This window comes from Lepidochelys kempii, chromosome 27 (assembly GCF_965140265.1).
Source record: "Lepidochelys kempii isolate rLepKem1 chromosome 27, rLepKem1.hap2, whole genome shotgun sequence".
Taxonomy (NCBI): Eukaryota; Metazoa; Chordata; order Testudines; family Cheloniidae; genus Lepidochelys; species Lepidochelys kempii.
The window spans coordinates 4,195,388-4,206,830 of record NC_133282.1 but is presented as its reverse complement, the minus strand read 5'-3'; the positions used below and the strand labels follow the sequence as shown (position 1 = coordinate 4,206,830).

Below are 11,443 nucleotides of genomic sequence, written 5' to 3'. Positions count from 1 at the left end.
CATTCCCTTTAACTGGCATTTGCACCTTCAAAGCTCAGGGTAGGATTTTCAGAAGGAGCTGGTGGGTTTGGGTGGCTCGTGGAAGACACCTGATAGGCCCCCCATTTTCAGAGGGTGGGTCTAGACCTCAGGCCCCCCAGAATCACTGGTCACGTCTTGGTCATGCAGATCAATAGCCCAGCTCTTCGGCAAGGGATTTACTTGTACTGGCTCAGCAGAGAACCATCTAAGGCACATGTATCCAGGAAGGTCTAGCCTTGGCTCCAGCAGTGACCCACCCTCCCTCTCCAATAATGACCAGGGCACAAGAGACAGCTGGAATGTATTTCTCTATTATCTAGCAGGCCAGTTTGATACAGGACACATGTTCACAGCTTACCACTCCCATCTGGTTCCCTTTAGGACAGTCTCCCCCAACTTACTCCTTACTTTGGTGTTTGAAACAAGCTCACATGCAATTACAGCATGTTCCCAAACTCCCTTCTACAGTCCTCTTCAGGCTGGGGGGGGGGATTAAATAGGTTAAATCAAATACAGGGGTGAACATTTACCCTTCCCAACACCCCCCACCCCTTCGTCAGCTGGCATCTAAGTGTCTCCCTGGGCATTCTTCCCCCTGCAGGGGAGGAAGATCAGTAAATCAAAATCACCTTGATTAAAAATGTTACAACCCTATGAAAGGTTTAGGAGATGGGGGAGCCAAAACCCTATGGGAGGTAGGTATAGAAGCAGCAGGCAAGCAAAAGGTTTACTTTTTAAATACTTGAGACTGTTTTTAAGAGCCATTTTCCAAACCACCAAGGGAAGGGGGAAAAAAAAACAAAAAACGTTTCCCCCATTTGCCGCTGGAAAATTAAACCAGATCTAAGGGGTGTTTTCCTCCCCACAATCTATAGCGGAGACACAAGAGTTTTGCAGTTTAACTCTTTGCATCCTACCCCAGCTTTGTGCTGTTTTAGTTATGATCTTATATACTGAGCTACATTATAATTACAGTCGAGTAGATGGCAAGTTAAAGTAAACAGAATCAGGCCATACACATTACTCCTTAACTAAAGCTGTTTTGAGAACAGACTCCAGTTAGCAGTGAGACACTGAATTGCGAGGAGGGAAGTCAATATTTGTTGATTTTGATCGCACCAGATTTTCAGCCCAAAGGATCTGAAATCTACCAGTAAAATTAAGAAAAGTTCAAGTTAGGAACCGATTATTTCTAGCATTCATGGGGTTTGGTTTGGTTTTTAAGCCTAGGAGGTAAGGAATTTTGTATCAATATTCCTCTTACCAGTACAATTCATTAGAATGTCTTCTGATTTGCACCCTTATGTTCTCTCTCTCCCAGTTCCTCTCCAAAACACAGAGGCAGGCTGTCAAACTAAAGTATATTTGATGTGGTAGCAAAGAAATCAATCCAAGTCCCTTCCCCTTAAACAGTAGAAAAAGATAGAGAATTAAAAACCTTACAAATGGATAACATTTATACATTCTACAATCAGTGAAAAACAGGACTGAAGCCAGCATTCATTGATGGGGGGGCAGGGTCTACATATTTAATTTTAGTGCTTCCCTCTCTAATCCTGTAGTTATTAGGGACAAAGTTTAAAGCACGCAGTGGCAGAATGTTGTTTGTTTTTAAAAGCTGGTTCTAAATATTCTCCTCCATGGAGGATGGTTTGTGCAGTAAGCCACAAGACTTTTAAAATTAAAAAAGAAAAAAGTAACACGTTGGCCAATCCTGGAAATTAAAAATAAAAAAGTTGGAAGAGGCCCGATTAAGAATTCTGCAACAGGCATTGCCCACCCCCCACCCCCGCTTCACTGCCAAACAAGGAGTCACCAGAGAGAGTCTCCACCTTTATTTCACAGAGAAATCTGTTAAACTTTCTAGGAGTTTTCAGATATAGGATTCCAGAACACACCAGCAAACACTGCAGAGGAACAGGAACCCTCTGGGTTTTTGTTTGTTTGCAAGCAGTAACTTTAAAATGAGATTCACTCCCCTTCCCCCCACCCCCCAAATAAGTAAAAAGAGCCTTCCCAACCCACTTACTGCTTAAAACGATGCCTACCTGAATGAAAGAGCACCACACCACAAAAATCTTGAATGGCAGTTGCTAAGGTTTTATAATTTGGATTACAGCTCTTGAGTTAGGAGAAAACCCTCACAAGTAGGGTTTGGGGTTTGGTTGGTTTTTAAACTCAGTTGTACTTGCAAAGAGCAGGCTGCTTACTAAGGACAGGTAGTTTAGAAACCTCTGTACACAGCATTTGGGGACAGAGACATGTACAGTGCCAGAGAAGTAGTTTTCAGGTGGAAGTTAAAGAAGGGGGTTGATAAAAGGGCTGAACTGGGGTGTGCTTTCTTCATGAATCAATCCCAGGTGCCTTTCACTGGAGTCTCCAGTTGGGCAGAAAAGCCTTAGCAAAAACCATTACCAGATCCTCAGAACCAGGCCACCCCACTCAAGTCAGCTGCTGGGATAAAAGGGGGAGGCAGCCCCTTCACAAGTCTCTTCATATAAAAAAACCCCAAAACACCAACTTCTTGGTAAACTTCCGAAAGAGGGAAAAGAGGGAGATGGATACTTTAAAAAAAAACAAACAAAAAACACAAACCAAAGTCTGCCTTTAATACAGAAGAGCTTCCATACTGTGCTCATCAGGGGAAAAGCGATTACAGGTCTGGCTTTTATGGAAGTTCAGCTGAAAACGTTCCCCCACAGCCAACACAAACAGAAAATCCGTCTCTATGGCTCCATTTAGAGGGGAGATCTTGCCAAGGCCGAGAAAGGGAAAAAAGCCCGACGCTTTAGGACCGAAGAGAGGCGGCGGGCCGAGCCGAGCCGGGCCGGGCCGAGCCGAGCCGCGCCGCCCCGCCCCAAGAGTTTCCGGATCTCTGCGGGTTTCGTTTGGTTTTTAAATAGAAATATATAAATTCCATTTACAGATGCTATGTACAGGTCTAATTACAAGGCACCGTGGCCGTGCAGAACCCTAGAAGGGGAAGGCGGGTTAGCTTCGAATCGGAAGAGTCGGTTCGAAACGCTTCGCCCCCGGCCCGGCCCGGCCCCGCCCGGCCCGGCCCGGCCCCGCCCGGCCCCGCCCGGCCCGGCCCGGCCCGCCTCACACCGTGGTCTCGCCGTGCCGGCTGTGCGCCAGGCGGGTGTAGAACTTGCGCCAGGAGTGCAGCGTCTTGCCGGACCAGATCCAGAAGCCCGAGGTGATGCCCACGATGAGGGTCATGAGGTACTTGATCATGTAGACGGTGAAGTCGGGGCCCACGCGCGGCGCGTGGCGCAGCGGGCAGGGGATGGCCAGGCTCTTGCAGCGCTGGCTGACCCAGCTGCGCTCCCAGCGCTCGCGGAAAGCCTGCTCGTAGAAGTAGCAGGCGATGACGATGGTGGCGGGCACCGTGTAGAGGACGCTGAAGACCCCGATCCGCACCATGAGCCGCTCCAGCTTCTCGGTCTTGGTGCCGCCGTGCTTCATGATGGTGCGGATGCGGAAGAGCGAGACGAAGCCGGCCAGCAGGAAGGAGGTGCCGATGAAGAGGTAGACGAAGAGCGGGGCCAGCACGAAGCCGCGCAGCGGGTCCAGGCCGTGCAGCCCCACGAAGCAGACGCCGCTCAGCAGGTCGCCGTCCACCTGCCCCAGCGCCAGGATGGCGATGGTCTTGACGGCCGGCACGGCCCAGGCGGCCAGGTGGAAGTACTGCGAGTTGGCCTCGATGGCCTCGTGGCCCCACTTCATGCCGGCGGCCAGGAACCAGGTGAGGGACAGGATGACCCACCAGATGGAGCTGGCCATGCCGAAGAAGTAGAGCATCATGAAGAGGATGGTGCAGCCCTCCTTCTTGGTGCCCTGCACCACCGTGCGGTACCCGTCCTCCTGGAACCGCTCGTTGCACACCGCGCGCTCCTGCAGCACGAAGCCGGCGATGTAGGCCACCGACACCATGGTGTAGCAGCCCGAGAGGAAGATGATGGGCCGCTCCGGGTAGCGGAACCGCTGCATGTCCACCAGGTAGGTGGTGACGGTGAAGAAGGTGGAGGCGCAGCAGAGCACGGACCAGACCAGGATCCAGAGCCGGGCGAAGCGCACCTCCTCCGGGCTGAAGAACATGTGGCCGTCGCCGCGGGCCGGCTCGCAGGGCGCCGCGCAGTCCTTCTCGCCCAGGAACTTGTAGTTGAGGTAGCCGGGCACCTGCAGCGCCCGCGGGCAGTGGAAGGGGTGCTCCGGCGTGGCGTAGCGCGGCGCGCCCGGGGTGCCCTGGCCGGGCGGCGGCGCCGGGCTGGTGAGCAGCGCCGGGGAGCCGCCGTCCTCCGAGTGGTTCTGCCCCACGCAGATCTGCTCGGCCCCGTGGCGGGGGAAGTTCTCGCAGCGCAGGCGCTCGGGCCACTGGAAGCCGAACTTGTTCATGAGCGCCTCGCAGCCCTGGCGCGCCCGCTCGCAGATGGAGCGGCAGGGCGGGATGGCCTGCTCCAGCACCGTGCACACCGGCGCGTACATGGAGCACAGGAAGAACTTGAGCTCGGGCGAGCACTGCACCTTGACCAGCGGGTAGAACTGGTGCACCTCCAGCCCCGCGTCCTCCTGGTTGGTGTGGCCCAGCAGGTTGGGCATGATGGTCTGGTTGTAGGCGATGTCGGTGCAGAGCGGGATGGAGATGGGCTGGCAGAAGCCGTGGTCCGGGATGGAGATGCCCTTCTCGCCGTGGAACTGGCCCCGGCCCCGGCCCAGCACGTTCAGCCACAGCAGCAGCGAGGCCAGGCGGTGCAGGACGCTGGACGGGCGCATGGTGCCGCCGCCTTTCCCGGGCTCCCGCGCCCCGGGCGGGCCAAGCGAGCGAGCGCCGCGCGGAGCAGCCGCCCCTCCTGGGCCCGGCGAAGTTCGCGCCGCGGAGCCTGCAGCCGAGTCGCGGGACAGCCGCCGGGCGCCCTGCCCGCAGCCCGACCGGCCGAGTCCCGGAGCTCCCTCCTTTGTGCGGCTCCGGCCCCCTTCAGCCCCAATTAGCCGGTTTCAAGGGGGCCCCCAGCCCTGGAGCGCGCAGAATCCAGCCCAGCCCAGCTCCCTCCTCCCTGCCCGCCCCCAGGGAGCCTTGGAACGGCCTGGCCCGGGCCCTAAGCCCCTTCCCAAAATTTCCTCGCGGCCAATCAGATTCAAACGCAGGGACCAGCCCCGAGGGCAGGATTGGTCAAGCCCAGCCTAAGGAGCGCAGAGAGCAGCTGCCAGGGGGCCGCCCCTCGCCTTGGCCGCTTTAAAGGGGCAATTGCTTATTAATCAGCGTCCCGATTATTATTGTGCAGATACATCGATCTTCTGGCCGGAAGCGCCCCTCCCCCGCCAGGGGCACACGCAGACCCCCCCACCCCCCCACACACACCCACCCCCCCCCCACACCCAACTTTCCCAAGGCGAGCGCACCCGGCGCCGCCCGCTCCAGGGGCCGGAGAGCGGCCGGCAATGTCATCAGCCGTTTGGGGGTTTTCTCCAGCGGGGCTTTTCCGTCCTCCCGACTGGCCTCAATGTCTCGCTGCAGCCAGAGCTCAGCCCAGCCGGGCTGCAAAGTCACTTCGGCCCCCCCGGCCGAGTTACGGCTTTCTGGGGCTGGCTTTTGTCGCTCTCCGCTGCTCTCCCTGGTTCTGCAAAGCCTCCCACAGACCCCCCCTTCCCTTCGCCACCCTTTTCAAATCGCAACGTTTTACGGAAAATCTCCATTTAAAAATTCTTTTGAATTAACCACCCTCCCCCAAACTTGCAAGCAGCCTGGTTAAAGCTTGATAGATATCCTCGGATAGTTTGTCTTAAGCTCCGTAGGGATGAGACGCTGTTGTGACAAGTCGGATTTTTACCACTCTTCACAGATTTAGGCCCTGATTCTGCAGAGACTGGGCACGTCCTTAACTTGATGCACTGGGAGATCCAGGAGGAAAGTTAAGCACGTGCCTTTGGCGAGCCAGAACCAGCGTCTGTGCGCTCAGGTGAGGCCTGATCCTGGCTTGAGTAGCCCGGGGGATGAGCAGTGAACAGGGTCGCCTTGCAGGATCTGGGCCCTGGGTCTGCATGGTTCTCTCAGGGCCATGTCTAGCTAATCTAACAGCTGGAGATGGAGGGAGAGGATTAGGGCTGGGGGGGGGGGTGTACTCACGTGTCTCTCTCCACCTAGATCATTATTTCTTTTAAAATAGGTACATTTGAAAGTGTTTGTACTCGATCCCCACCCCCAAAAAGCCCTCTGTGAAATGCGACCCTGTCTCTTTAAGACTCTCTTTAATGGCTAGGTTGTTCACTGGCATATAATTGTCCCATTTCCCTAACAAAGAGCTCCATTATGGCCCCTTTTTTCGGTGGCACCTCCAAGCGAGAAGATTCTTTACCCGGCTGCAGAGCGCGAGGCGGGGAGGTTCCCGGGGGCTGGGATGCAGCGGCCAAGCGGGGGGGCTGCTCCCAGAGTCCCCCTTCGTTATGCAAAGCAAAGTTAAGGCACATTCGCAAGAAGGTCTTCGCCGAAAGCGAATCACGTCTCTCTTTCGCGGGCGCGGGGGGCTGTGAAATGTTCGGCTTTAGCCCGCCGCGGGGGCGAAACCTCGGGGTCGGCGCGGTCCTGCAAAACCGAAATCAATCCGGAGTCTGGTGCTTGCAGGATTCCGACCAAAGGTGCAGAGCGATCCCATGCGGGGAGCGGGCCTTAGAAAGGTGCCCGGCGCCCGACTCCGCAAGGACCTGCCGAGCAATCCGGATTGTTTTCAAAGTGAACAAAACATTCAACGGGACATAGAGCGGGGCAGGGTCTGGGGTTTATCGCAGGGACCTCGGCACATCGCTCCTGGTTCTCTCCCTCCATCGCCGCTCCCAGGAGGCGCCTGGAAATCATCCTCCCCTCCGGGCCGAGCGGTAAGCGCCCCGCACTGGCAGCCGGGCGTGGGCAGCTCCGGCCAGGGCTTTCCCTCGGGTGCTGAGCGGCCTGGACTCGGAGCTCCCAACCGAGCTGCAAACGGGCTGGAGAAAGCCCCCGCGCCTGTCTGCGAACTGGTGTCTTGCTCTGGTTTCGCTCTCACCTGACCTGGGCCAAAGCCCTCTGGCCCCGGCGAAGCTGCGCCCCATGGTGCGGAGCCCCACCGCCCCTTTCTCTTCCAGGTGGCCTGGGGCCAGCAGTCCTACAGGGACCCCTTCCTGCCTGCTCCCCAAGTGGGTGGGACCCCGGGAGTCCCTGCGGGGGCGCCCTGCCTTCTCCAGCCTGCAGCCAGCCTGTTGGGGTTTACATTGATGTAGCCCAGCCTTGAGCAGAGCTGACTTTCCCAGCACACTCAGGAGGACAGGAGCTGGCTGGGGGTTGTTGGGTTGTTGCCCCTGGGGTGACTTTTATGTGGAGAGAGCTTTTCCCATGACTCGCTTTGGAGGGAAGTTTCAGCCTGCTGGGGGCTAGGCAGCAGGACCCCTCAGACGTGCTGCAGGCCTGGAGGAAGGCACCCGGGTTTCTGACCCGTGTTCCCTGTAATGGGTCTCTGGTGCCAGGCGCAGATGTCAGGGCATGTCCAGGAGTCATTGCTAGCGGCTGGGTTCATTTGCCTTCCCCCGACGGGGCTCTGGGGCAAGTAACAGCAGAAAGACGCCCCGCGGGCCCCCCAGGCCTCCCCAATGACTGACCATTCCTCTGGAGCACTTTGGCCTTGTCTCTGGCCTCTTCGCTACCCCCATCAGCATCTCCACTGCCCCGTCCCTTTCCCATCCTCCCCCAGCCCTGTTCCAAAACTCCCCCTTCCTCTCCCGCAGGGGCAGGACTTGGGCTTTTCAGTTTCTCAGCCAATTTTTGCCCCTTCCCCTCTCCAAGCCTCTCCTCGTTTTCCGTGCTTTGGCCACACAGCCCTGGCCCTCACGCCTGCTCCTTCCTTTCCCTTTGGGTCTGCTCTGATCCACAGCCAACGCTGGACCAGGACCTTCTGCTACTGAGACCTCGGAGCGAGACTCACTCAGCCAAAGGCCACTTCCGGTTCTCTGAAGGCCCAGTCCTTCGTTTGGTTGACAGTAGCCCCAGGGGGCCCCCTGGAGATCACGGCTCTGCTGTGCCAGGGGCTGCACATGGAGTACGAGACATTCCCCGCCCCAAGGCACTTCCACCCCAGAGATGAGACAAAGGATGTGACGTCCTCCCTCTGCCTACCAGGGGGCTGCAGGCAGAGAAGGCCAGGGCCAGGTGTCAGAGCCATCACACTGGGTCGTCAGCTCGCTGGGGGCTGAGCTCTTCTGGCTCCAGGCGGGCATGCTGAGCTCCTTTGACAATCCGGCCCCATCTGATGGCCCCAAGGTCCCCCAGGGGGCTGGTCAGAGCTGGGACCTGAAGCCAGGCATCCAGAGTCTCAGGCCAGACTCACCAGCCCATCCTGCTTCATTTCTGCCAGGTTATGGGCGGGGCTTTTGGCAAGTGCCCTTCAGTTTTTGATTGCCCCCTTTTATCCAAGGGTGTCGGAGCCACTTTGCAGCCCTTCCGCAACCCCCCAGTGAGTAGCCCGTAAGCCCCTCTGTGGTCGGCCCTGTGGCCCCCCAGAATTTCACAGCAGGGGGGGCAGAACTCAGATCCTCCTGCTCCAAGAACCCCGTCCCCAGGCACTTGAGCTAAAGGCGAACCTCTGTTCATGACATAGAGTTTCTGACACACACGAGAGCAGTTCTGTTTCCAGCTAGTAAAAGACAAAGGCATGAGTAGAACCCTGAATTTCCTGGATTCCAGGCCCATATTCAGTCTGCGAGACCAGAGGTTCTCACCTTTACCATACTGGCCTGCACCCCATTTGGTCCCCCCTCCCATCTAGCCAGGCCCCCCTGCCCCCCCCCCAGCAGTCTGGGAAGGGCAAGGTGTTTATGACCTTCAGGTTGAGAACCCCTGGACTAGACCATGCCAGCTCATAACAAACATGCTGATGGATCAAAATATAGCCCCCGCACCCCCCTTGAGATGTGTGAATCCACCTCCTGTGCCCTTCCCCTACGTCTCACACCCTCACGTGGCACGAGTAGACACAATGCAGCCGGAGTCCGGGTCCCAGTCGTTCCTTTCCTGGGGCAGGGAAGCGGGGGGAAGCTTTGCCCTGCTGCTGCTCCTGCTGAGAGGACTTTCCTCCCCCGGCTGTCAGCCCAGCACCTTCTGAATGTCACACCCTGGCCACACACACGGGGCACGCGATCTGGTCCCAAATGCAAACCCAGACTCTGCTCCATACCGGAGCAGCTGAGGCAGGAGTTACCGTGTCCCCGGGGTGTGCCCACGTCTCATCTGCAGCGTCTTGAGTCCCAGAGATGCCAAGACTTCCGAGAGCGTGCTTAACCTTTGCGGGCTGAGGGCATTAGTTAGCACCGTGGGATGTTCTATGCTCAGTTGGGCTGTCACGCCGTCAGGTCAGACCCTACATGCCACTGGGCTACAACAGCGGTACCCTCAACTCACCCAACAATATTGTTAATCTAGCCAACCACACACTTAGCCTGGCAGAAGAGTCTGTCCTATCTCGGGGATGCTCTTTCTGCCCCGCCAGCCCCACGCACGATACAGTTCTGCAGGGATCTGGAAGCCTACTTTTGCCGTCTCCAACTCAAGGAATATTTTCAACACACCACTGAACAGAGCACTGACCTACAGGAACCTTCCTACCGACACTACAAGAAGAATTCTGCGGGGACTCCTGACGGTCAAAATGACACACTGGACTTCTACAGAGAGTGCTTCCGCAGACCTGCACAGGCTGAAATTGTGAACAACCAGCATCACTTGTCCCATAACCTCAGCCGTACAGAACGCAACGCCATCCACAGCCTCAGAAACACTCGGACATTATCATCAAAGGGGCTGACAAAGGAGGTGCTGTAGTCATCGTGCACAGGTCAGATTATGAACAGGAGGCTGCCAGGAAACTCTCCAACACCACATTCTACGTGCCACTATCTTCTGATCCCACTGAAGAGTACCAAAAAAACGACACCAGCTGCTCAAGAAACTCCCTGCTACGGCACGGGAACAAATCTACACAGACTCACCTCTACAGCCCTGACCAGGGGTATTTTATCTGCTGCCCAAGATGTATAAACCTGGAAATCCTGGGCGCCCCATCATCTCAGGCATTGGCACCCTGACAGCAGGATTGTCTGGCTATGTAGACTCCCTCCTCAGGCCCTACGCTACCAGCACTCCCAGCTATCTTTGATTTCCTGAGGAAACTACAAGGAATTGGTGATCTTCCTGAAAACACCGTCCTGGCCACCATGGATGTAGAAGCTCTTTACACCTATATTCCACACGAGGATGGACTACAGGCTGTCAGGAACAGTATCCCTGGTGAGGCCACGGCACACCTGGTGGCTGAGCTTTGTGACTTTGTTCTCACCCACAACCATTTCAGATTTGGGGACAACGTATACCTTCAAGTCAGCGGCACTGCTATGGGTACCCGCATGGCCCCACAGTATGCCAACATTTTTATGGCTGACTTAGAACAACGCTTCCTCAGCTCTCGTCCCCTAACGCCCCTCCTCTACTTGCGCTATATTGATGACATCTTCATCATCTGGACCCATGGAAAAGAAGCCCTTGAGGAGTTCCACCAGGATTTCAACAATTTCCATCCCACCATCAACCTCAGCCTGGTCCAGTCCACACAAGAGATCCACTTCCTGGACACTACAGTGCAAATAAGTGATGGCCACATAACCACCACCCTATACCGGAAACCTACTGACTGCTATACTTACCTACATGCCTCCAGCTTCCATCCAGGACACACCACACGATCCATCGTCTACAGCCAAGCCCCAAGATACAACCACATTTGCTCCAATCCCTCAGACAACCGTGCATCTGAAGAAGTGGGTTTTTATTCACGAAAGCTTATGCCCAAATAAATCTGTGAGTCTTTAAGGTGCCACTGGACCCCTCATTGTTTTTGTGGATACAGAATAATACGGCTACCCCTTGGACCACAAGCCAAGGAATCCAAAGCTGAAAAGGCCCCAGGCCCATGGGCCAGTCCCCAGCTCACTCACCCTCTCCACCGTGACTAGAATTCCTGGCTCGCAGTTTCAGTGGGATAGGCCATGGAGCCTGGCCTGGCCTCTGGAGGGGGTTTTCTGGCCACAGAGGTGGGTGCCTGGGCAGGGCAGCATGGGGACACTGGCACAGCTGTTATTAGTTATAATGTGAAGTGCTCTACATGATCTATTAGGTGTACTACGGTAGTGCCTGGGGGCCCCAGACCAGGGCCCCACTGTGCTCGGAGCTGTACAAACACAGACCACAGATGGTCCCTGCCCCAAAGAGCTTCCAGTCTAAGTGCCGCGGCTGCCCAGGCTGTCCCTGCGCCGTGGCTAGAGGAGGGGGCAGGCCAGCGCTGTGCCCAGCATTCACTGGAGAGTTTAAAGCTGGCACTGGGGCTGGCTCAGAGGCATTATCAGCCGT

At 56.4% G+C, this 11,443-nt stretch overlaps 1 protein-coding gene across 1 annotated transcript; it reads right to left on the bottom strand.

The window, feature by feature from the left end:
• Positions 1 to 3,088: 3,088 nt before the first annotated feature.
• FZD2 (frizzled class receptor 2) lies at positions 3,089 to 4,883 on the bottom strand. Its single transcript, XM_073325769.1, has one exon. It carries the CDS (start codon positions 4,795 to 4,797, stop codon positions 3,124 to 3,126), a length of 1,674 nt encoding a protein of 557 aa, XP_073181870.1. The 5' UTR covers positions 4,798 to 4,883; the 3' UTR covers positions 3,089 to 3,123.
• Positions 4,884 to 11,443: the final 6,560 nt, after the last annotated feature.